Source organism: Ranitomeya imitator, chromosome 2 (assembly GCF_032444005.1).
Source record: "Ranitomeya imitator isolate aRanImi1 chromosome 2, aRanImi1.pri, whole genome shotgun sequence".
Classification (NCBI taxonomy): domain Eukaryota; kingdom Metazoa; phylum Chordata; class Amphibia; order Anura; family Dendrobatidae; genus Ranitomeya; species Ranitomeya imitator.
In genome coordinates this window covers 519,868,085-519,895,844 of record NC_091283.1, presented here as the reverse complement: position 1 = coordinate 519,895,844, position 27,760 = coordinate 519,868,085, and the positions used below count along the sequence as shown (strand labels likewise).

At 42.0% G+C, this 27,760-nt stretch overlaps 1 protein-coding gene across 2 annotated transcripts in view; it reads right to left on the bottom strand.

Moving 5' to 3' along the window:
• The window catches only part of UQCC1 (ubiquinol-cytochrome c reductase complex assembly factor 1), a 211,218-nt gene that overhangs the window by 135,987 nt on the left and 47,471 nt on the right, over window positions 1–27,760 (bottom strand). For both annotated transcript variants that reach the window (XM_069751767.1, XM_069751768.1), the window contains 3 exons: window positions 23,979–24,086; window positions 8,538–8,610; window positions 7,376–7,433 (listed from right to left, as the gene is read on the bottom strand). In XM_069751767.1, the coding sequence (XP_069607868.1) occupies window positions 7,376–7,433; window positions 8,538–8,610; window positions 23,979–24,086 (239 nt within the window). The remainder of the gene's footprint in view (window positions 1–7,375; window positions 7,434–8,537; window positions 8,611–23,978; window positions 24,087–27,760) is intronic.

The window sequence follows — 27,760 nt, the reverse complement described above, 5'->3', positions numbered from 1 at the left end:
GTGAGGTGTGAAGAGCTATTGTGAGGTACTGAGGTATCCTGATAGTGATCTATTCTGAGGGATTTTCTGGTAGTGAGGTGTGAAGAGATATTGTGAGCTATTGTGAGGTATCCTGATAATGATCTATTCTGAGGGATTTTCTGGTAGTGAGGTCTGTAGAGATATTGTGAGCTATTGTGAGGTATCCTGATAATGATCCATTCTGAGGGAGTTTCTGGTAGTGAGGTGTGAAGAGCTATTGTGAGGTACTGAGGTATCCTGATAGTGATCTATTCTGAGGGATTTTCTGGTAGTGAGGTGTGAAGAGCTATTGTGAGCTATTGTGAGGTATCCTGATAATGATCTATTCTGAGGGATTTTCTGGTAGTGAGGTGTGAAGAGCTATTGTGAGCTATTGTGAGGTATCCGGATAGTCATCTATTCTGAGGGATTTTCTGGTAGTGAGGTGTGAAGAGATATTGTGAGCTATTGTGAGGTATCCTGATAATGATCTATTCTGAGGGATTTTCTGGTAGTGAGGTCTGTAGAGATATTGTGAGCTATTGTGAGGTATCCTGATAATGATCCATTCTGAGGGAGTTTCTGGTAGTGAGGTGTGAAGAGCTATTGTGAGGTACTGAGGTATCCTGATAGTGATCTATTCTGAGGGATTTTCTGGTAGTGAGGTGTGAAGAGCTATTGTGAGCTATTGTGAGGTATCCTGATAATGATCTATTCTGAGGGATTTTCTGGTAGTGAGGTGTGAAGAGCTATTGTGAGGTATCCTTCTAGTGATCTATTGTGAGGGAGTTTCTGGAATTAGTGAGGTGTTAGCCATGTCTTGGTATAGGAGGATGAGCATTAATGTTTCCCAACTAATCATGGAGGTAACATTTTTTTTTTGTGATCGTCAAAAAGCATCACCAGGAAGCAGTTACTTTTTTTTTCTCTGGGGGCAGTCAACTTTATTACCATGCACAAAGAGACAAAAAAAACTTATGAAAAAAAACGCAACTAAACCTGTGTTTTTGGCGCAGCTTCTTTCCTGCCAAGATGATCAGGTTTTGCTGCAGAAAAAAAAAAACGCAGCAAAAAAGCCCTGTGTGAACTTACCCTAAGAGCGACCAGGAGTAATACAAAAAAAGAGACTTGGCACATTTGTATGGAATTGGTTATACTTGATCAAAAATGTACCAGATGAGACACTTTCCATTGATGAGGCTGAACAGTCATTTAAAGGGATTTTGTCAGCAGGTTTTTGCTATGTTATCTGAGGGCAGCATGACATAGGTGAGACAATGATTTCAGGGATGTGCCACTTATTAGGCTGTGTGCTGTTGTCTCAATACAATGAGTGTTATCAACAGGAAATTATCACTGCCTGGACTGGTGTTCATGTAAGCCCTGTTCCAACGCCACCCCATCACTGATTAGCAGTTTACTGTCAATAAACGATGCACACAAAAAATGCACATCAGGTGTGGGGGCGGGGTTAGCTTTCTGAGCTCTGCTACATGCTACATCTAAAAAGTCAGATTGTCTCACAACTGCTGCACCCAGTAAACTAAGTGATACAATGTTGGATTCCGGGTCTATTCAACTACATTATGCTGCTTTCAGACGAGTTAACAAAAACAACCTGGAGACAGAGTCCCTTTAAGAGAAGTAGATAAGCGGTGAATGTTCTTCCCCATTATTCACTTGTGTAAACATGCTGGCCAATGAGGAATGAGCATGTCAGCAAAAAAAAAAAAAAAAGGTTTTTTTGTTGTTTTATTATCGGGACTTCTGTCTGTCTGCTTAGCCTTTGCTGGTTGGGAGTGCTTTTTACAATTAAAGGCCTTCTCTCTGTGTGTTCTTTTTATTGTCTATGGGGGCAGTAATGGGGGTGTCTTATAGACTCCTCTCCATTTCTAACCCCCTGGGCTAGATGTCAGAAGACATTACACGGCTGACATCAACCCCAAAAACATAACCCAGATTGACAACGCACCAAGGGAATCAGGAAGAGCCGAGGCGATACACCACTTCTGGTTATTAGTTTAGGAGGGGGACAATATCCATGGCCCCTTTCCAGGCTATTAATATCAGCCCGCAGCTGTCTGCTTAGCATTTGCTGATTCCTAAAAAAAGGGGGACCTCACTTCATTTTATTGGGGATCCCTCTTTTACTAACCAGTAAAGACTAAGCAGACAGCTGTGCACGGTTATTAATGGTCTGGGAAGATCCATGGAGATTTGTCCTTTCCCCCTTTCCCAGAATAATAACAGCAGCCCCCTGCTGTCTGCTTTCACTTAGCTAGTTATTAAAAAATATGGGGGATAAAACACCACTTTAAAAAAAAAAAAAAAAAAATGAATTATTTAATAGGTATAAAAAGGCTAAACATACTTTTGTGCCACATGAAAGGCATTAAAGGGTTCTAGTTTATTATATGTTGGGTGCTTGTGACATTAAATATTTACAAGTCATCTATTCTATTCTATCTATATCTGTATATAAGATTGCTTTATTACTAAGACAACTAGAATTACTGTATGTAAAAGCTGATGTTAAAAACACATTGCATACGGATTACATGTCATTCGGTTATCATACGGATGCTTCTTGATAAAAAAAAAAAAAAAAATATATATATATATATATATATATATATATATATATATATATATATATATATATATATATATATATATATATATATATATATATATATATATCTATATCTATATATATCGCATGCCACTTGTCCTACTATTCAGGAACAACATCGAAGCAATTTTATTTACGCAAATGATTGCAAGCCCTAATTCAGTCATTTGGGGCTTACTAAAGGGAAACGGTCACGCGGTTTTTGCTACCTAACCTAAGAACAGCCTTATTTATGGGCACAGATCCAGATTCCAGCAATACTTAAGCCCCCGTCACACATAGCGAGATCGCTAGCGAGATCGCTGCTGAGTCAAAAGTTTTGTGACTCAACAGCGACCTCAGTAGCGATCTCGCTATGTGTGACACGTAGCAGCGACCAGGCCCCTGCTGTGAGATCGCTGGTCGTGTCGGAATGGCCTGGACCGTTTTTTGATCGTTGAGGTCCCGCTGGGTAGCACACATCGCTGTGTCTGACACCTTACCAACGACCTCGTTGACAGGACGTCCCATTGAATCATCATGAAATAGCATCGTTGTACAGGTCGCTACAGGTCGCCGCATCGCTGCTGCGTCGTTGGGGAGATCTCACTGTTTGACATCTCACCAGCGACCACATAGCGACGCAGCAACGATCCCTGACAGGTCGTATCGTTGTCGGGATCGCTTAAGCGTCGCTATGTGTGACGGGGCCTTTACTGGGATTCTTGCTGCCCTTTTGATAAAAATCACTGTTTTATCAGTAGGAGATTAGTAAAGTTGCTGTCATGTAGTGCAACCACACCCCCACCACTGGGCCACCATCTCAGGTTGCTCTCAGGTGGGGTAGCCAAAACCTGGTGAATTCAAGTCTTTGAGCTTGAATCCTAGTCTCACCACAGGCAAGGGTTCTTATCACGAGACATTTAGGGAATTCTTTTAGGGTATGCTGAGAGAGGTGCAGCAAGGGATGGCAGTAGGTTCACAGCACATAGCAAGGCTTTTGAAAAAGCTGTCCACTCAATGAGAAAGGAAAGGGAATGTGCGTATGTAAAGAAAACAGAATAGGGAAAAAAGCTATAGCATATGAAAGCTAGACACATTTCTAGGTGCAGCACTTCTAATACACAGCCACAGTGATTGTGCTATTTATTGGTAATGGTATCATTTAAAGGGGCGGTGCATTATTTTCATAATAATGATTATCCTCAGAATAAGGCTGGTTTCACATTTGCGGTCGGGAGGGTGGCGGATAGGAGCGTACTTCCTCTCTTCTTCCTGCCTGAAGCCCCGCCTACTTCCGTCTGCGTCCAGCATTTCCCTATCTGTAACATTGGGTACGCAGGGCCGTGCGTTGTATGTGGATGCGTCGATTTGACATATGCGGCGACTGCACGGAAATGCAAAATTTTGCGCCGCACATGTCAATTCGCCGCATGCGGACGCATCCGCATACAACGCATACATCCCTGCATACCCAATGTTACAGATAGGTACGCAGGGAAACGCAGAACGCATACAGAAGTAGGCGGAGCATAGGCTGGGTTTCAAGCAGGAAGAAGGGAGGAAGTACGCTGCTATCCGCAGCCCTCCCGACCGCAAATGTGAAACCAGCCTAAACTCATCAATATATGATTAGTGGGGTTCCAACACCCATCCAGCCCACCAGTGGGATCTGAGCAGTGGCAGCCCTTGCTGATCAGCTGTTATCACATCTGACTGTGGCTGCATGTAAACAGTGTAGGAACAGAAGAGCTTCAGGCAGTCAGCAGCCACTGATCAGCGGAAGTGTTTACGGTCACTCCGCTCGGCTTGGGCAAACTGGGACCACTGCAGCCAATAGGCGGCCGCTGATTGGCAGCAACGGTCACAGGACGCCCTGACGAGTGGTGCCTCCAGTGATTACATTGTGCCAACCCCCACTAGATGTGGATGCCAGCAGATCTGCAGGGGAAGCAGCATGGCCAGTGGCCAGTCTGGGCAGAGTACCTTTTTTTTTTTTTTTTTTTTTTGTTCCTTCTCACCTCCTTGGGTCCACTAATAAATTGTTGGAAAGGTCATCAATACAAAAATAGTGAACAACCCCTTTTACAAGTATACACTTCTCCTTAGGAGAAAAAAAGTATCAAAAAAGTGCAAATATTGGACCTCAGAATAAATTGTGGATGGTAAAACTGGCTCAGCAGAACTAGGCAATAATAAGGATGGAATATATTTTGGAAATCCTCGGCATATATAAATGTTAACTCCACTAAGTCCATCAAAATCTTCAAGGTCAAATAAATTTCCAAATATCACATCATAACCCCGGCAGTGGGATAAATGAACAGAAAACCGCGGCATTCCAGCTCTGCGGCTGGACAGGGGATTCCAGCCCAGAAGGAAACAGTTTGGCGACCTAGGACATTAAAAATACTGCCGGGTTTAAATAAGGCCCCATACATTTCAGCTAAAGACAACCCCAGTAATCAGCTCAATTTATGATGTGTTAGCTCTTGCCGGCATGTTAGCAAATGTTTGAATGTACTTCTGCGTGGTTCCTGTTACACGTTAAGATATATACCTTTTCCCTTGCCCCAACATACGCTGACCTTTTCAATAATGCTAGATTAAACAATATTTATTTTTGGCTATTTACTCCTCAGATGAAAAGGAAAAATATTACCCTGGTGTTTAATATTTTCACAAGCAACAAATCTGCAATTTAGGAAAATTGTGTGTGTATTTTTTAGGTGTAACATAAATGTCAGCGTAATAACTCAGAGTCCGGTCTACCGACATCGCAGAGAGAATCCCAGCAGGGACATTTCAGCTAAATTAATTTTAAGTAACTTAAAGTCATTTTAGTATATCATCTGTCTGTCTAGCAATCCTAATCTTTCAGTGCTTCTCAGTCTGAGAGCCCAGAGGATCCATCATCGAATGTCACAATACTAACAGCATAAAATAGTAAATGGATCTTAGGCCAGATGAGGCTGGTATACTTATTTTACATTCAGCAGCGCTGTTTAATCCTAATAAGTGGATTTGCACTTGAAAACTTTCAAAAATGATTGTATTCAATTTGACATACTTTAATAATCTACGTCAGGTCTTATGACTGTAGGAAAGCCAGGTGGGCTAGGGTTAAATCCTAGCACTACAGGCCATGATTAGATGGAGCACAAACAATGTGCACACGTCAGGATTTCTGGCAGAAATTTTCCTGACAAAAACCTGACATTTCTGCCAGAAATACGCATGGTTTTTTTTCGCAGTTTTGATGCGTTTTTTATGCGTTTTTTTCCAAATGCATAGAATAGTGGGAAAAACGCGAAAAAAAAGCAAAATTAATGAACATGCTGCTTTTTTTTACGGAAAAAAAACGCATCATGTGCACAAAAATTGCAGAATGCATTCTAAATGATAGGATGCATATGTATGAGTTTTTAATGAGTTTTTATCGCGAAAAAACCTGAACGTGTGCACATACCCTAAAGGTTACAAAGACAAACAACTTAGAAAAAAAACATCCACCTGGAGTAAACACATGCTCACTGTGAAGTCACAATGAAAGGTGGGTGAGGTAGAGAATTTATGGTCAATTCAAATAACCAATCTGAGAAAAAAGTGATTCTCACTAGTATTTTCCACAGTCTGTCAGACGGACAGTATGGCTATATGATCTATCCTATAAACCACCTTTCGTATGTACGGTGCACAATGTGTGCTGAAAGTATACCATTTCATTAGTGGTGCTTACCCATGTTATAGTTCGTGTTCCCCAGGGTCCGGTACGATATAGACACCTGTTTTGCGGTAGCTTTTTCACGAGGAACAGGGTTTTAAATGTGAGGCTGATCTTATACATGGTGGTTAAATTGGTCGCGTCTACTATTGCGCATGCGCACTGCCCTCTCCCCCGGAAATAGAGCATCACATCTTGGCACTCGCCAGGGCACACGTCATGGAGAAATCTCCTACTGACTTCACGGACACACATGTCCAGGCGGTTGAGGACAGAGGTGAGACCCGGCCGGAGGCTGTAGGGCGCGTGCACAAGACAGCAGTCATTTTCGTGGAGGCAAAGACTAGAGTTTATAAATTACCTTCCATTTGTTGAATGATTATATGGGGGAACACCAGTACGTAATTTAAAATATGTTCCCAGCCTCTTTTGAAAACTTAACTACTCCCTTTGATTTTATTTCTTCTGAAAAAAAAACCCTGCGGCTTCTTGTTCCAAGCAAGCTGAGGGAGCAGGGAACCCCTACATAATATATAATTTGAACTATCTAGTAATGAGTCCCCCCTAATTAATAAAAGGGTTCACCAATGTGCATGCCTGCAGAGAGTGACAGTGTTCAACATCCATGCAGCGCAATCACAAGGTAAATGAGGCATTACATAATTATAATAAAGAAAATACAGGTAAGGCTACGTTCACATTAGCGTTTCCCGACGCAGCGTCGGGAAACGCAGCGGCGACGCATGCGTCATGCGCCCCTATATTTAACATGGGGGGCGCATGGACATGCGTTGTGCGACGCATGCGTTTTTTTTGCCGCAAGCGTCGGGCAAAGAAAACGCAACAAGTTGCATTTTTTTTGCGTCGAAATTTCGGCAAAAAACGACGCATGCGTCGCAAAACGCAGCGCTTTTGCGTGCGTTTAGGTGCGTTTTTATTTGCGTTGTGCGTTGCGTCGCCGACGCAGCAGCGCACAACGCAAATGTGAACGTAGCCTATGTACAGAAAGGTATTTGTAAACGTTGATGTCGGTCACTTACCACACATGCAGCTGTGTCACTAGGAACCAGGAATTCAATGTATCAGGCAGATTGCATTCTGCAAAACAAAATGGGACACTTATATTATATATGGGGATTACCCCAATATTGTGCAGCAATTCATAGACATATATTCATAACTACAGCGTCTGCATGTGGCTGAACTTTGTTATGCAATAAATTCAATTTTGGATCTTTATCTTTAAGTATGGGCCAATGTGACCTCTCAGCTGAAGCAAGATCTGCAGTACCATTACCATACAATTCACTCCGGTAATGCATAGATGGACATGTTGCAGATTTAAAACCTGAAGTGCTGCAGAAGATCTGTGTTTATTCACCCTACAAAACGGATTTGCTGCAGCAAAATCCATATATGTGATATGTGCCTATTCCGCTGCGGACTTACAGCAGATTTCACCCTGTACATTCCAAAGGATGACATCTGCAATAAATTCCCAATAAAGAATTGACAATAGATTTTAATAATCTGAACCGCATGATCATTTCTTTGCAGAAATGTTCAGGAAAATGTTGAAATCCACTCTGCTGGCACCATATTACACTGAAGATTTTCCACATATATTGTTTAAGATTATTGTACTTGTTTTTATTATGTATACCCCTCCTCACATGTAAAGTGCCATGGAATAAATGGCGCTATAATAATAAATAATAATAATAATATAAATTTGTAAATAAAATGTGCAGCAAATAATCAACTTCTGAACATACCCAGAGCTAATTCTGCAGCGGTGTTAATGTGCAAATGGTGTGGTTAAGGTGCCCATTTCACCCTCAAAGAGGGACATAAACAGCAATAATTGACATGTTATGGACTTCATATCTGCAGACACATATATTTTGCAGTATCTACATAAGATTCCTTCAAATACAGTGTTTTGTTTTCTTTTTTTTTTATATCTGGAATGAACAAAGTTACCGCTGTGTACTGAGGAACTTCTGAATAGGCCGGTAGGGACCTGCATCTTAAATTAGCCATCTTGCCCCGGGCCCTGCTTCCAACTATTTTTGTTTGGAATGCTGCAGTATTTCAGCCATTAAGTTTAAAATCTTTCTGTAGTGGACTCGTTTCTTTTAAATGTGTGTTTTTACCCGGAAATAGATAATAGACAGAACATTAAAAACAGACGATACTTACTTTCAAAGAATTCATCATAATCTATTCGTTCCACACAACAAGTATACATGCGTAGAGCAGCTATTTTAATTTTCTGTGAAGGTGAAAGATACAAATGTCAATTTCAGAACTCAAAACACATTCAGTCAAAACTTGTATGGAACATAAATTTGTAATCTTCTAAAATTGTTTCTAATAAATACATCAAATTCCATTACATACGAATCCCCCCAAAATGTACGATCATTCCTATTAATAGCAAAACAAACTGGAGCCTGTGGGCCACATCCAGTCCTTTGGCTGACCCTTTTCATCAGGGCTGTAGAGTTGGAGTCTTGGGAGTTGGAATCCATTTTGGTGGAGTGGGTATAAAATGGACGGACTCCTAAAATATATAATAAATTGGTGAAGTTTTCATTGCAGAATGTGCTGTAAATGTTTCATAAGAAGTTGGGAAAGTTATGAAATGTCCTATAAATGTCTGTTCTGTTTCTGATCTCGGCTTTTAGGTGAGATGAACCGATGCTGCACTTTATGTACATGCTCAGTATTGATCAGTGCTGTGGGGTCGGAGAAAGGGAAATGTCCTATAAATGTCTGTTCTGTTCCTGATCTAAGGATCTAGGCTTTTAGTTGAGATGAATCTGTGCTGCATTTTATGTACATGCTCAGTAGTGATCAGTGTTGTGGGATCGGAGAAAGGGAAATGTCCTATAAATGTCTGTTCTGTTCCTGATCTATGGATCTAGGCTTTTAGTGGAGATGAATCTGTGCTGCACTTTATGTACATGCTCAATAGTGACCAGTGCTGTGGAGTCAGAATCGTGAAGTCGGAGTTGGAAATTGAGAAGTCAGAGTCGGAGGTTTGGCTTACCAACTCCACAGTCCTGCTTTCCAGCCTAAGGACCAGAACATCCAAAGGGCTGGAATCAATTGCGTTGCAGCGAGTTGGGGAGCCTGATGATGAATGGCATGTGGGACCTTCACCTGCCGTCTTAATTTCCATAGCATCTGGATCTTCAAGATACAGATACTACTGAAGATAATGATGGAGCTGTCGGTTCACTATTCTACCATTCATCCTGTATGTTTGAGTCTCAGTGCAGGAGGTGCGATGAGGTCACTAGATCGCACCTGCTCTGCGCAGTCTCCGTGTGACCAGCGCAGTGCATCTGGAAACGGGTCGAAGAAGTATTTTTTATATTATTATTGTTATTATTATTAACATTTGTGTTGTGGAGTGAACTGTGGAGACATAATACTGTGTAAACTGTGTGAGGGAGGGACTGTGGGGGCCATCATACTGCGTGAGGGAGGAACTGTGTGGGCCATCACACTGTGTCATAGGTGGACTATGGAATGCGATCATACAATGTGAGATGTTGGGGTTATTATATTGATCGAGGGGCTGTGCATCCTATTAAACTCTGAAGGGGAGTGGTTTATCAAGGTACAAAGGGCCGATTTACTGCTTTTTTTATTAAAGGCAGTAAATTATATAGTTTTGATTAGCTGCTACTGGTGAGAATGCATCTTACTGTATGCCCTACCATATCATGTATTAGCAGTAGTAGATTATCAACATACATATCTCTGCTCAACAGGTACGGACTGGGACTGAAATTCAGCCCTGGCATTTGAAATGACACAGGCCCATGTTGTCCCCGTCCCAATGAACCAGATGAGATATATTACTAATATTAACCTGGATGGAGGAAAGCAAACCCGTGGCCTGCTGGGGTAACGGATATCTTAAGCGACTTTGTGCTTTGTCACAACTCTTAAAAGTATGGGTGTCTTGAGAACATCGACTGTGTTAACAACGTAGAAGACAAGGCGGACCATGACCAGACTGGCCCTTCTGGCATTTCCCAGAATTGCAAGATGGCCAGTCCGGCCCAGCTGCTCAATATCAAGCAATAAAATTAATAATATATGTTATAATAATATATGTTACTATTAATATTGAGCAGAATGTCAGCCCATTGGTTTGGCCCTCCACAACAGTCAGAGTCTCACACGTGGTCCCTTGGGAAATTTAATTGCCCTGTCCAACCCTAGACATACAAGTACTCCTGGGGTAAATATAAAGCTGGTTCTGAAGACTCCAATATGGGATACTGTGGCATGGAAGCCCTAGTCATCACTATTATTATTGGTGGCAGGCAATTCTAACATTTTTTAGATCTGTGTATTCAAAGGTTAGTATGGGGGATTTCACCAAGAAATTTATGCCGGAAAATTGGTGTTCAAAAGTGGAAATTTATTACACCAGCTATAGCAACTTTTTGAAAGTGGATGCAGCTTAGCAGAGCTTTGCATTGCCTGTCAAGATGTACTCCACAAAAGTTGCGTAAAATTATAGCAGAAATGTACTAAAGTCTATTGAGTGAATTTGGCGCATTTTCTGCAGTGGACTTTGGATCAAGAGCTGCGGATAATAAAAGGTCAGCCTTGATTGTTTCACCATTATCTTTAATACACCAGAAAACATGCTTTGCATTAGGTTCGTAGAGGTTTTTTAGTTGTACAACCTCATATTACATTGCTGTTTTATTCAAGTTGAACGATGGAGGTCACTGCTCTGACATCCCATAATCCGCTATTTTAAGAGATCCTGTCACTCTGAAAAACCTATTAAATTGAGTGCATCGTCATGATACCACAAAAAACACCAGTGGTGTGTTTTCACAAGAGAACCCTACAAAGCCAATGAGAAGGGATAAAAAGAAAGCACTATACATCTGGCGAGTCTCTGGTGTATCACATGAAATCCCTCAGGAATTCAGAGGCTCAGATTTACCATATGACAGCTTTCATTTAAAGCAAACACACCACCTATATTAATTTCTAATATTTCAAGTATGTGAAACATGGTCTATTTTTCATTTCCTAATTGTAAATTTATGTTTGTCTATTTAATGTGCATGATTATTGGGAGGACAATATTATCGAAGCTGAATTTACATGGAAGTGGAGCTTGGTGGTGTTCATTGACTTTATGGGACAGTGCTTTAACCCCTTAGTGACCGAGCCAAATTTTTGAAATCTGACCAGTGTCACTTTATGTGGTAATAACTCTGCAAAGCTTCAACAAATCCCAGTGATTTTGAGATTGTTTTTTCGTGACACATTATACTTTATGATAATGGTAAATTTTGTTCAACATTTTTTGTGTTTATTTATAAAAAATATCAAAAATTTGAGAAAAATGTTAAAAAATTAGCAATTTTCTAAATTTGAATGATTATCCCTTTAATCCAGATGGTCATACCACAGCAAACCATTAATAAATAACATTTCCCACATGTCTGCTTTACATCAGCACCATTTGTAAAATATTATTTTATTTTGTTAGCAGTTTAGGAGGTTTAAAAATGTAGCAGCAATTTTTCATTTTTTCAAAGAAATTTACAAAATTTATTTTTTTAGGGACTTATCCATGTTTGAAGTGACTTTAGGGGTCCCATATATTGGGAAACTCACAAACGTGATACCATTTTAAAAACAGCACCCCCTGACATATCAAAAACTGCGGTCAGGTAGTTTATTAACCCTTCAGGTGCTTTACAGGAATTAATGCAAAGTGGTATGACAGAAATGAAAATGTGTATTTTTTACCACCTAAATGTCTCTAACTTCTAAACAGAGCCGTCAGACTCTAAGGCCGCTATTTGGCCATGAATTGCCATGGCAAACATCAGGACAACAAAATCATGATCTGAGGGCACCAATTGGGACAAAGAAGAAGCCCCCACGCTCTGTTAACCATTTATAATGATGTAGTCACTATTGACAGCAGCATCTAAGGGGTTAAACAGATTTAGATGGTGCAAATACTGATCGTGGCTGGTACAGCAAGTTGTCAGCTATAGTGTACAACTGACAGATGCTGGATTGTCACCTGTATGGGGAGGCTATTCTCTTATATCTCAGGTCAGTTAAAAGACGTATTGGCGGTCATTAAGGGGTTAAGCATGCTCTGTCACCTGTGCAGAAGTCATTGTGCAGAGAGGGGGGAGGAGTGTGACAATCTTATATTATGAATAGTAGATCCTGTGTTATCTATGTATAGCCTTTCATTGTAATCCTGTCTGTGATGATAATGACATGACTACTGAAAAGTGATTTCTACAGAACAGGAAGTGTCAGCCTATTAGATTTTGTGGCCACAAGAAAAAGTGCAAGATTTCTAGATTTTATTTTTAAATATACTGATATAGAAAAATAAAAATATATATATATATATGTACAGTGGGGCAAAAAAGTATTTAGTCAGTCAGCAATAGTGCAAGTTCCACCACTTAAAAAGATGAGAGGCGTCTGTAATTTACATCATAGGTAGACCTCAACTATGGGAGACAAACTGAGAACAAAAAATCCAGAAAATCACATTGTCTGTTTTTTTAACATTTTATTTGCATATTATGGTGGAAAATAAGTATTTGGTCAGAAACAAAATTTCATCTCAACACTTTGTAATATATCCTTTGTTGGCAATGACAGAGGTCAAACGTTTTCTGTAAGTCTTCACAAGGTTGCCACACACTGTTGTTGGTATGTTGGCCCATTACTCCATGCAGATCTCCTCTAGAGCAGTGATGTTTTTGGCTTTTCGCTTGGCAACACGGACTTTCAACTCCCTCCAAAGGTTTTCTATAGGGTTGAGATCTGGAGACTGGCTAGGCCACTCCAGGACCTTGAAATGCTTCTTACGAAGCCACTCCTTTGTTGCCCTGGCGGTGTGCTTTGGATCATTGTCATGTTGAAAGACCCAGCCACGTTTCATCTTCAATGCCCTTGCTGATGGAAGGAGGTTTGCACTCAAAATCTCACGATACATGGCCCCATTCATTCTTTCATGTACCCGGATCAGTCGTCCTGGCCCCTTTGCAGAGAAACAGCCCCAAAGCATGATGTTTCCACCACCATGCTTTACAGTAGGTATGGTGTTTGATGGATGCAACTCAGTATTCTTTTTCCTCCAAACACGACAAGTTGTGTTTCTACCAAACAGTTCCAGTTTGGTTTCATCAGACCATAGGACATTCTCCCAAAACTCCTCTGGATCATCCAAATGCTCTCTAGCAAACTTCAGACGGGCCCGGACATGTACTGGCTTAAGCAGTGGGACACGTCTGGCACTGCAGGATCTGAGTCCATGGTGGCGTAGTGTGTTACTTATGGTAGGCCTTGTTACATTGGTCCCAGCTCTCTGCAGTTCATTCACTAGGTCCCCCCGCGTGGTTCTGGGATTTTTGCTCACCGTTCTTGTGATCATTCTGACCCCACGGGGTGGGATTTTGCGTGGAGCCCCAGATCGAGGGAGATTATCAGTGGTCTTGTATGTCTTCCATTTTCTAATTATTGCTCCCACTGTTGATTTCTTCACTCCAAGCTGGTTGGCTATTGCAGATTCAGTCTTCCCAGCCTGGTGCAGGGCTACAATTTTGTTTCTGGTGTCCTTTGACAGCTCTTTGGTCTTCACCATAGTGGAGTTTGGAGTCAGACTGTTTGAGGGTGTGCACAGGTGTCTTTTTATACTGATAACAAGTTTAAACAGGTGCCATTACTACAGGTAATGAGTGGAGGAAAGAGGAGACTCTTAAAGAAGAAGTTACAGGTCTGTGAGAGCCAGAAATCTTGATTGTTTGTTTCTGACCAAATACTTATTTTCCACCATAATATGCAAATAAATTGTTAAAAAAACAGACAATGTGATTTTCTGGATTTTTTTTTCTCAGTTTGTCTCCCATAGTTGAGGTCTACCTATGATGTAAATTACAGACGCCTCATCTTTTTAAGTGGTGGAACTTGCACTATTGCTGACTGACTAAATACTTTTTTGCCCCACTGTATGTATATATATATATATATATATATATATATATATATATATATATATATATATATATATATATATATATATATATACACACACATACACACATATATATATATATATATATATATATATATATATATATATATATATACACATATACACACATATATATATTAACCTAAAAACTTGATTTAAATAATAGGTGATTTTCTGATTACATATTTCCCAAATGAATGCAATGGGTATTCAAGGACAATAAATCACTGCATGTCACACACTGAAATGTAAAGGCAGCCATTGTTTTGAGTGGATCTCAGCTATTCTTCAGTGCAGAGAACCAGGCTGGATCGAGAAAAATAGCAGGTCCCAGTCTGAAAATCCTCAACTACAACCTCAGCCTTCCTGAATATTTAACAAGAAGTAGTCTTGGAGACGTCCCTTCTAGGTAATTATTTTAAAATAAATCCATTACAGTTAGGAACAGGGCAATAAAAAGGCATGCCATTAATCCCAGAAACTAGAGAGGTAATCCTGCAGAGATCCTCGCACAACACCGCACACCTTGCAGAATTTAGATGTAAATCTGGAAGGAAAGTTCCTCCGAATGGTTAAAGGGGAGTAAAATACACAAAGTCTGATTCAATGCACCCAAAATGGCAAAATCTACACCCAAAGTTTTTATTAAATCACTTAACCTTTATTTAAAAGGAGTTAAAATGTCAGCATTTAGAGGATGCCAGATGCCACAAAACCACAAAGAACAGATGTCCTACACAGCTTACACACTGCATATTTCATTAAGCGCCGCTTTAAAAAAAAAAAGGGGGGGGGGGGGGGAGAAAAAATCCTGAAACTGATATTTGCTTTATTTTCAAATAAACGTTTATGCAGACTTTCATTAAATGATGTGCGTCCAGTTGTCTTATTTTAGTTTACTTTGCCAAAATAAAAGTTGACGAGTGTTCTGAAATCATTTAAAAGAAAAATTAAAAAGAGGTGTTTTTTTTTTTTTTTTTTGTTTTACTGCATTGACTTTGAAGGAAAGAATATCCACAACGTTCGGCTTAATTAGCTCTACTTATGTCTAGGCTTCGGCGTATGTTCACTTTCTATATACAGGCTTTCGTTTTTTCAAAATTAAAAATGGAGAAAGAAGCAACAGAAGCAACATTCATCTTGTTTGAGGAGCTGTGAAATAAATTCAGCCAATTTTTTTTTTTTCTACCAGGAATCCTTTAGTCTTAGCAAGTGAATGGTAGTTATGAGTAGTGTCTCTCGCTCTGGATGATCTGCCCTGTCCTGCCTTGCACAGGTAGATATTGATGTGAATGGGTACTGTGTAATGCGTAAGGGGTTGTCTCATCTAGTTAAATAGGTAGAACTGCAAAGCGCTTAAGGAACAAGTAACTTTGCAATCTCGATTAAAAATTGGATTGCATTCGGACTACTGTCATTCTATCATTGTGTGTTCATCTGCAATTTTTTTCCAGCTCTGATCGGATCACGACCGGACTGAAAGAAAAAAAATTTGCAACACGATGTGATTGTATGCGGAAATCGGATCGCATTCACCAATCGAAGTCAATGGGTGCGAGAGGAAAAAAAATAAAAATCACACAGCACTTGGATAATGCGATGGCCGTCTGATTTTTACACACCCTTGTCCTTTGAAAAGCCGGCAATTCATCGTGTACAGTAAAATCACAGCGTGATGAAAACTGAACAGATGAAATAGATATAAATATGTCAATGACATATATAATTAGTACAGTGCATGTGCAGCTTACTGTGCATGTATTTTTTTACTTACTAAATTATTTTCCAAAAAAAAGTGGCATGGGATCCCCCAACAATATTTTAACAACCAGCTTTTGTAGCCCATTCCAACTTTGCGCAGGGAAAAAAAAACGCAAAAAAAAAAAATGCGGATTTCTTGCAGAAAATTTCCGGTTTTCTTCAGGAAATTTCTGCAAGAAATCCTGACGTGTGCACATACCCTCAATTTTGAGGAAGGAATCCCCCACTGCTACCCAGCAAACAGGAAGACAGGAGTTGGGAAAGCAGTAGGATGAAGATGGGTAACATGGGACATCATAGGGATCTCCACAAATGAGACCTGAATGATGGGGTTTACAGCAGTGGGAGATTTTGCATTCAACTTATTGAGCAGGTGAGCATCTGATAAGCATGTTTTCACTTTAAAGTATATGTGATTGCTTCGATCTCTAGTCTCCAAGGAGTTATCATGGATCACTTTTTGGCCGGCTTCACACTCAGCGTATGAAAATACGGTCCGTATATTACGGCCGTAATACGCTGAAATGTCCCGAAAATAGTGGTCCGTAGCTCCTCCGTAGGCAGGGTGTGTCAGCGTTTTTTGCGCATGGCATCCTCCGTATGTAATCCGTATGGCATCCGTACTGCGTGGTTTTCTCGCAGGCTTGCAAAACCAACATACCGCTATAGAAATGATCCATGTGTCCCAAAAAGAAAAAAAAAAAAAAAATATATATATATATATATATATATATATATATATATATATATATATATATATATATATATATATATATATATATATATATATATATATATATATATATATATATATATATATATATATATATATATATATATATATCAGTAGACACATATATGTATATATATATATATATATCAGTAGACACATATATGTATATATATTACTATTTTTTCCAGCGCTATACAGCTTGAAAGCCGGTAATTCAATTACCGGCTTTTTCTTTCTCCTTCCTAAAACCCGACATGATTTGAGACATGGTTTACATACAGTAAACCATGTCTTCTCTCCATTTTTTTTGCAGATTCAACACTACTAATGTCAGTAGAGTGTATCTGCAAAATTTGGCCGTTCTAGCTCTTAAAATAAAGGGTTAAATGGCGGAAAAAATTGGCGTGGGCTCCCGCGCAATTTTCTCCGCCAGAGTAGTAAAGCCAGTGACTGAGGGCAGATATTAATAGCCTGGAGAGGGTCCATGGTTATTGGCCCCCCCCCTGGCTAAAAATATCTGCCCCCAGCCACCCCAGAAAAGGCACATCTGGAAGATACGCCTATTCTGGCACTTGGCCACTCTCTTCCCATTCCCGTGTAGCGGTGGGATATGGGGTAATGAAGGGTTAATGCCACCTTGCTATTGTAAGGTGACATTAAGCCTAATTAATAATGGAGAGGCGTCAATTTTGACACCTATCCATTATTAATCCAATTGTAGTAAAGGGTTAAATAAAAGACAAGCACAATATTTAAAATTATTTTAATGAAATAAAAACAATGGTTGTTGGAGTATTTTATTCTACGCCCAATCCAGTCACTGAAGACCCTCGTTCTGTGAAAGAAAAAACATAATAAACCAACAATATACTTACCCTCCGCAGATCTGTAACGTTCAACGATGTAAATCCTTCTGAAGGGGTTAAAACAGTTTGCAGCAAGGAGCTTTGCTAATGCAATGCTACTCCTCGCTGCAAAACCCCGGAGAAGGAGTCTAAATATAGATCAATGAGCTATATTTAGCTTCATTTGCGGTGAGGCGCCCTCTGCTAGCTGTTCATAGATCGTGGGAACTTACCTAGAAAGCTCCCATGCTATGTCCATAGACAGTGAGATGTCTATCAAAGGAGGGGATGTGTCGGACGAGGTGGCATGTACTGCTCTAGTCCATCAATGATAAGCAATCATGGTGCTAAAACACGGGTATTACATACCTGGTAATGTGTTTTTTTTATGAGACATGACGGCACCACGAGAGAGGGGATCCGCCCTTCAAGGACAGGAAACCTTCAAGATAAAAGGGGCGGCTCCTCTCTCCACATCAGTTGTTTTACAAAGTACGAGAGGAACTCCGCCGGTTAGTGTACACATAAATAATGCATCCTATGACGTCACCGCTCTGCTTTCCGGCCGCTGTGCTCACAGCCAGAGCAGAGAAGCCCAGCGCCGGGGACAGACAGCGGTAGGTAAGTATGTAGCGTTTGTTTTTTTTACTTTAACGATGGTAACCAGGGTAAACATCGGGTTACTAAGCGCGGCCTTGCGCTTAGTAACCCGATGTTTACCCTGGTTACCCGGGGACTTCGGCATAGTTGAAGACAGTTTCAACGATGCCGAAGTCTTTCCCCTGATCGTTGGTCGCTGGAGAGCGGTCTGTGTGACAGCTCTCCAGCGACGCTGCAGCGATCCGGATCATTGTCGGTATCGCTGCAGCGTCGCTAAAGTGTGACGGTACCTTAACACTTCTCCCAAATGTGAGATCAGAGGTAGCAGATAGGTCTAGCCTATAATGTTTAAAAAATGTAGACGAAGAGGACCAAGTGGCCGCCTTACAGATTTGGTCGATGGTAGCATCTGCTCTCTCCGCCCACGATGTCGCTATGGCCCTCGTGGAGTGGGCTTTCAGACCCTGTAGAACAACCCTGCCTGCAGTACTATACGCTAGAATAATGGCTTCTCTCACCCATCTAGCGATAGTTTGTTTTGAGGCTTTAAGGCCTTTCCTTGACCCCTGGAATGAAACAAATAAAGCCTTCTGTTTCCACCAGGATCTTGTCCTCTCTAAATACTGTAGGATACATCTCCTGCCATCTAGGCAATGGAGTCTCTCCTCTTTCTTGTTGCTAGGATTGGGACAGAAAGAGGGTAGGGTTATATCCTGAGCCCTATGAAATCTCGATACCACTTTGGGGAGACATGCAGGATCTAATTTTAATACAACTCTATCGTCCATAATTTGCGTGTAAGGGGAAGTCAGCTGACAAAGCGTGCAAATACCCAACCCTACGGGCCGATGTAAGTGCCACTAATAACGCTGTTTTAAATGTTAGTACTTTATCTGAAGTTGTATTTAACGGCTCAAAGGGGCTTTCTGTCAAAGCTGTCAATACTAAATTTAGATCCCATGGTGGAGGAATAGGGGATGGAACAGAGTCAGCTCTACTACAGGCTCGGATAAACCTCATCCATCTATTGCTTGCCAGGTCACAGTTGAATAAGGCTGCTAAAGCTGAAATGTGTACTTTGAGGGTACTAACAGCTAATCCCAGATCTAAGCCCTTTTGAAGGAAATGCAGTATTTCCACTATCGGGACCTCCCCTTCCCGTATTGGCCCAGAGCTGGACAGGAATTTCTTCCATATACTCCCATAGATCTTGGTCGTTACTGGTTTTCTGCTACTAAGCAAGGTGGATATTAAAACCCTGCTGTTCTGTTGGTCAAAAATGACCGACTTTGAACTTCAATATTCTTTAAAATATTCAAGATGCGGCTCTGAAACCCGTGGCCGACCGACCCATCCTCATTTAAGTCAATCAACCACAAGTTTCAGAACCGCATCTTGAACACCCCAAAAAATACCAAAGTTCAAAATAGGTCTCCCCAGACCGAACAGAACAGCAGGGTTAAACCAGCTGAGAACCCTTCTTTCTCTAACAACGACCGTTCAAATGCCAGGCTGTCAAATGTAGCCCGGAATTCTGCGGGAGGTTGAAGGGACCCTGTGTTAGAAGGTCCTGGTCTTCCGGAAGTACCCACGGGTCCGTCACTGACCTCACTCTCAGCCAGTAAAACCATGGTCTTTTCGGCCAGAAGGGAGCTATTACAACCACTCTGGCCTTGTCCTCCCCTGATCTTCTTCAGAACTGCTGGAATTAGACATATCGGTGGGAAGGCATACAAGAGTCCTGACGTCCATTCTATGCTGAAGGCGTCTACTGCCAACGGCCTGTCTGCTGGGCTCAGGGAGCAGAACTTTTGAACTTTTTTGTTGGCTTTTGAGGCAAAGAGGTCTACACTGGGTCTTCCCCACATGTGTACTATCCGTTGAAAAATTTCCCTTTTTTTTTTTTAGGGACCATTCCCCTTGCCTTAAGTGGTTCTTGCTTAAAAAGTCTGCCTTTATATTGTCCAAACCTCAAATATGCAGGGCCGATAATGAAAGGAAATGCCTTTCGGCTAGAGTCATGAGTCTTTTGGTTATGTGCATCAGTGACCGAGAACGGGTGGCCCCCCTGGTGGTTCACGTATGCGACCGCTGTTCGGTTATTTGCTAGGACTCTCACATGATGCCCTGTCAAGTGTGGAAGTAACCTCTTTAGCACTTTTTCGATTGCTAGGAGTTCCCACTCGTTTGAGGATAGATTTTTCTGCTCTTGAGCCCAAGGGTCTTGGACCCATAGTGTGTCTGAGTGAGCTCCCACCCCCATGGACTGGCGTCCATTGTGATTACTTTGGAGGCTGTGTATGTCCAGGAAACTCCTCTTGGGACTTTCTCCGTTTTTTGCCATTCCCTCTTAATCAGGTTTTGTAGCTAGTCATTAATAGGGAATGACCTTCGAGTTTTTCTTTTGCAGACCACTGAACATAAGTTCTTGGCCTGTCTTTTTTGCCTTCTCGTCTACCAGCCCCATGGTAGAGCGAACAGCCTTTATAAGCTTATCGGTAGCCTCCGCTGGAAATGTATCTTCCTCCTCTGAGCTACTATCTGAGCAGCGGGCTGTATCTGAGTCCTCCTCTGACTCCGTGGAATCCCTTTGGGATGCTACTGAGGGGCTGGATCTGTCCCTAGATCTGGCATCTGTGTCGGCTGTCTGTAAAGGCCCCTTCACATTAAGCGACGCTGCAGCGATACCGACAACGATCCGGATCGCTGCAGCGTCGCTGTTTGGTCGCTGGAGAGCTGTCACACAGACCGCTCTCCAGCGACCAACGATGCCGGTAACCAGGGTAAACATCGGGTAACTAAGCGCAGGGCCGCGCTTAGTAACCCGATGTTTACCCTGGTTACCATCCTAAAAGTAAAAAAAACAAACACTACATACTTACCTACCACTGTCTGTCCTCCAGCGCTGTGCTCTGCACTCCTCCTGTACTGGCTGTGAGCACAGCGGCCGGAAAGCAGAGCGGTGACGTCACCGCTCTGCTTTCCGGCTGACCGACGCTCACAGCCAGTACAGGAGGAGTGCAGAGCACAGCGCTGGAGGACAGACAGCGGTAGGTAAGTATGTAGTGTTTGTTTTTTTTTACTTTTAGGATGGTAACCAGGGTAAACATCGGGTTACTAAGCGCGGCCCTGCGCTTAGTTACCCAATGTTTACCCTGGTTACCAGTGAAGACATCGCTGGATCGGTGTCACACACGCCGATCCTACGATGTCCACGGGAGATCCAGCGACGAAACAAAGTTCTGGACTTTGTTCAGCGACCAACGATCTCCCAGCAGGGGCCTGATCGTTGGTCGCTGTCACACATAACGATTTTATTAACGATATCGTTGCTACGTCACAAAAAGCAACGATATCGTTAACAATATCGTTATGTGTGAAGGTACCTTAACACTTTTACAGACCTAGAGACCTCTGACTGCATCAGAGATCTTAGGCTCTCAATAAAGGAGGGTGTTTCCTCCGCCACTGTCTTGTTGATACTCTCCTGCACAGTCTTTTACCCCAAGATGTCTTTAAAGGCTTTTTACACAAGGGACATTCCTTATTTTTAGCTTTTGCCTTATATTTTTTGGGGACATCCTATACTCCACCCCCCAATGTATGTAAGAAAAGAGGGGAGCGACGGAGATAAGAGAAAAGAACAGACATTAGCGTGCTGGACTTTCTCGAAGTTCACTCACCACTCGGACGCTTTCAAAGTACGGGTACCGGATCCGGAGGTTGACTGGTTTTCTCCATGTCTCCCAATGAGACCAGGGACCACTCCTTGGTATGCCGATCCGTCCGTACGCTGTCCGAGCGGCTTCTGCTGCTGCCATGGCAGATCTGGCTCTTCTCACTTGAGCGAGACCGCCTCTCCTGCACCTCTTGCAGTGGCATTAAATGTTCTTGTGAAAAGCTCTCCATCTTACACACTACCACGTAACAAGAGTAGTCACCTACAACCTGGCCTGGTTTAGTGACACAGGGCAGCACTTCTGGTTTGTTTAAATAGATTCACTTCCCTTTTTTTTTTTTTTTTGATGGATCACCTGGTTGATCCTGCCTCTTACTGGTCGTTCAACACCCTGGTGTCTGTGTTACAACCAGGTGTATAAGCGCACATGGCCTGCTAATCTTACTGATTAATTACCTGGCTGATCGTGCCTGCACCCCTGCCTCTGCTCAAACACTACCGTCGGGCCTGCGTGCACACCCGGTCCTTACTTCCGGTGCGCGCTGTTGTACTGTGCTTCAGGCGCGTATCCGGTCACCACTTCTGATGCGCGCCGGCTTTTTCGGTCCCCCTGCCCCTTAGCTCCTGTATAACGTTCGAGTGCTGCCGACTGGTATTGTGCGCATGCGCGTACCCACCATTTCCGGGTACCCAGCGCCGTCTGAGAAGGAGCTCGCAGCGTCGGGAATGTCCACGCCATGGACTCCAGGAGGCAGCGCAGCACTCACCCCCAACATCCTGATGCTCTCTCAGTTCTCCGGACACCGATCCATACCGTTCCTTTGTGCAGCCTCAGGTACCGATCAGGGAGGAGGGAGGAGGGGGAAGACCTGCTCTTAATTCTCGACAGGGGGGCCCCCCAACCTTCGAGGAGACTTAGTCAGCCCGGGCACCGATGTGCCTTATGGGCTGCATGGCCACCTTTGGTCAACAGGGGGGGCACCATAAAAGTGACCCCCGTGGACAGCAGGATTTTAAATCAACAGGGGGAAACGCTACCTGCAGCCCCCGAGGATAATTTTTTACCTGGGCATTGCCTAACGGGTTGTGGCCATGCTTCGCTCAGGGGGGGCATGGAATAACGTGGCAGAAGAAGCAGCATAAATGCGGCACTCACCCTTATCGTAGCTGTGTAATCGTGCTCTTTATTGGACAAAAATGTTAATACATCCATTAGGACATCAGGACTGCAAGAGGGTGCGGGGATGGAGTGTGGACTCCATCCCCGCACCCTCTTGCAGTCCTGTTGTCCTAACGGATGTATTAACATTTTTGTCCAATAAAGAGCACGATTACACAGCTACGATAAGGGTGAGTGCCGCATTTATGCTTCTTCTTCTGCCACGTTGTTAACTAAGCTACATGCTACTAGTGCAGAGCACCAGACCCAGAGCTTTCGTGACATCTGCGATTCGGTTGCTCATTAGTGAGCTTAAGTCCAGTGGAGCTTGTTCTGCTCTAGTGCCGCCCTCTACTCTCTTTTTGTTTGGGGGGCGTGGAATACATGACCCCCGAGGCGACTACCAGTACCTGGTGACGGGTGCAGCAGACCATCGCCTACCCAAATCCACCCAACCCAGGCATCCTATTCTGTCTTCAGAAGTCTTCATCTTGAGGGCTCCCCATCAAGGACAGGAAACCAACTGATGTGGAGAGAGGAGCCGCTCCTTTAATCTTGAAGGTTTCCTGTCCTTGAAGGGCGGATCCCCCCTCTCTCGTGGTGCCGTCATGTATGATGGAAAAACAATCATTGCAAACAAACAGGACAGAGCTCGATAAGAGAGGTATCGCTGAAATCTGTGTTTTAACGCCTACAGCATGCTGTCTTCAGCTTACATAGCAAAAACCTACTGACAGATTACCTTTAGGGAGGAATTGTAAAATCAACCCTTTTACAAGAAAAAAATACTTTTTTTTCCCTTACCCATTTGTTATATTTCAGTGGTCCCGTAAAGCCCATTGCCTCGATTATCTTGGTAAATGTTCCAACCTCTTCTTCAGAGGGTCGTAGTTCATCTTTTGTGGCAAAGCTCTAAAGCAGGAAAGAGAGTCATAAAACACACATAAATCACAATACAGTAAAAAAAATTCCACAATATAACACTTTCTCAAATATATATATATATAATTAGGTAAAGTAAAAAAAAATACATCCTCACTTATTTAGTATAAAAGCTCTGGCCCATTTATAGAGGAAACTGAAGTTGAGCTCTCTGCTGTCTCACCATCTTTAAGGCTATGTGAGACTTCCTGCCTCTGAGCTGGAAGATACCGCTGTGTAGGGGAAGATATATAATGCTGTGAATAAATGTCCCTCCTTTAATTCCAGCACCTTTCTTTGTTACGGTGTTTTTGATATTATTATTAATAAAAATTATGTTTTAATCTTTAATTTAATTGCACTTTTTTACATTGGTTAAATCCATGAGGTAATTCTTGTGTGATTTAAATATGTCTTCGGAGTGTCAGAACGAAACTCTATAGATTTACATTGTAAAAGAGACTTCCAAGACACATAGAGCGCAATGTGATCCAGAGAGTCTGAAGAGCTGTGACATCACTAAAAAGAGGAGCGGAGCAGCGCTGGATCATGGAGAAAATGGAGATCATTGAGTATCACATTGACACTACACTAAAGAAGGATAAGGGGGAATATACGGTAAGTGTCATCCAGTTATATCCTTCCTTTGTAGTAGACCAGGTTACATTTAGAAATATAGAGACTGTGATATGCTATATCAGTGACATATCATCCTGTGCACCGCATAACCCATCTAGTGTCTGTATTCACAGTATATAATACACTGGATGCATATTATCCATCTGACATCTATGTACATAGTTTACTACATATAGTATACAGGAGAATATGTGACTGATATACATTCTATTATACTATGTACAGACATCAGATGCTACATACTGGATAATAGGTGCCTGATCGTATATATTATACTGTGGTACAGACATCAGATATTACACCAGACACATTATCCTGTATCTAACATTGAATGTCTGTGCATAGTATCACTGATATATAATATACAATGTACAGACATTTGATGTCATATACCATATATGTAATGATATATACTATATCTACAGATATTACACCATCATATATCTAGTGTATGAAATCTGATTTCTGCACACATAATATAGGATATATCTGTGACATTCTCCTGTACACCATGTATGTACTATGTGCACTGTATATACAATGATATATGCACAGGCTGATCACTCCTGGACCTGGCTGCAGGACATACGGTACATAATATAATGTATGGCACTATAACCAAGGCCGTATTAGGCATTTATGCTGCCCTAGGCACTTTAAAGGGAAGGTGCCACCAGTTTTCTTGCATTTTGTTTTTTTGTGAAATTAAGCTTAAAACAGTAATTAAAATGTATTAATGCAATGTTTGCACTGTTTGCAAACATTTCTATATGAAAAATATTATATATTTTTCTACAAATATACATATTTACCACTAGGGGGAGCATTTTCCGTTTTAGACCTCAAGCAGCTATAGTAAGATTTAGCAGTTCTGCCCCAGGGATATTAGACCACCCAAAAGGGGAGGGAAATGGTGATGTCAGCAGTTACTGCTGCTAACAGTAAGAATGAAGAGCAGCATCACAGGGCAGCACCATTTTGTGTGTGACTGCCCTGTGACCTGCTATCACCAGCAGTTACTGCATCAGAGGCACAGCTTGTTTACAGAGGAGCAGTGAGGGCTTCTTCTGTCCTGCGATAGAGAGCACAGGGCTATAATAAAATGGCAGCTAGTCACACCTACAGCAGTGAGTTGTGCAGCCCACAGAGGCGAGCCCAGCTCACTGCTAGTGCTGTTGCAATGTTACAGATAGAAGATAATAGACCGGCGCTGACCCTATGCCCATGGGGTGCCGTAATCTGACACTGATAGTGCCCTGCTACTGCTGCAAAATCAAGATGTCAGCCCCCAGTGCATTCTTTAAACTCATATAACACATGAAATCTGTTTCACATGCATTTCAAACTTGCTTATAGCAGCATGTTATGCTACATTACAGTGATTTATTAATGACCTACAAACACGGTACCTTCCCTTTAAGTGGTTACACCCTCTACTGGTAAAGCAGACTAAGGCCATGTTCACACGTTCAGTATTTGGTCAGTATTTTATATCAATGGGGGTGGGAAAGAGGAAATGGGGTGGGAGAGAGGACATTATATTTTAATGAATTGAGGGGGGTAGAAGAGAGGAAATTATGATGAATTGAGGCCAGTGTGACAGAGGCCGTTGTATGATGCTGGTACTTGTGATGGAAGTACTCTATTTTTTGACAAATCCCAGCACATTCATCCCTACGTTACGACTTTTGTAGGAAGTATTCAGTGAGAACGTTCTGTTTTTTTATTTTTTATTTTAGGTCAATTTGTATATTGCATCCATTTTCTTTGCACATTGCATTATATGTTTTTGTTTTCTATTTTAAGAATAAATAAGTTATTTTTAGCTCCCATCTTGTTTAGCTTACCTTATACATTTTGGTTGCATCATCCCTATTCCTTATATGAACCTGACCTGGGATATAAGAGACTAGCATCCCCCGACATGTGACAATCCTGTAGCTGTCGGCTGTACACTATAGCTGACAACTTGCTGCATCAGTCACAATTAGTGTTGGTACCGACAATAACAGATTAACCCTTTAAATGCTGCTGTCAATAATGACTACAGCATCTAAATGGTTAACAGAGTGTGGCGGATTCCTCTTTAATCCCATCTGCACCCTGAGATCTTGCTAGTGTGATGCTTGCCATGACAATGCATGGCCAAATAACGATCTTAAAGTGAACTTGTCAGCAGTTTTGGCCAATATAAGATATGGCCACCACCTTTCAGGGCTTACACAGCATTCTATAATGCTGTGTATCTGCCCCCAGTCCGACCTGTAAGAATTGAAAAATAAGTTTTATTATACTCACCTGCGGGGCAGTCCGGTCCGATGGGTGTCGCTGGTCTTGGTCTGGCGCCTCCCATCTTCTTATGATCGCCACCCTCCTGCTTGCTTCTTGTGGATGAGAAGACCCTGCATCATCCACACAGACTCCCCGGCATCGCGCTCCTGCGCAGGTGTACTTATCTGCCCTGGTGAGGGCAGAGCTAAGTACTGCAGTGCACAGGTGCAGGGGCTCTCTGACCTTTTCCGGCGCCTGCGCACTACAGTACTTTGCTCTGCAAACTCTGAAACAGACTAAGGGACCTTTTTAAACGCTTAGGAAGCCTTTGCAGGTGTTTTTTTGCTAATTATTCTAATTTACTGAGATAATGACTTTTGTTTTTTTTTTGGTTGTAAGTAGTGATGAGCGAGTGTACACTCGGGTCTTCTCCGAGTATTTATGACTGCTCGGAGATTTCATTTTCATCGCAGCAGCTAAATGATTTACAGCTACTTGCCAGGCTGAGTACATGTGGGGGTTGCCTGGTTGCTAGGGAATCCCCACATGTACTCAAGCAGGCTAGTAGCTGTAAGTCATTCAGCTGCAGCGATGAAAACTAAATCTCCGAGCAGTCAATAAATACTCTGAGATCACCCGAGCAAAGACTACACTCGCTCATCACTAGTTGTAAGCTATAATCATCAACATTAACAGAAATAAGCACTTGAAATAGGTCACTCTGTTTGTAATGACTCTATATAATATATGAGTTT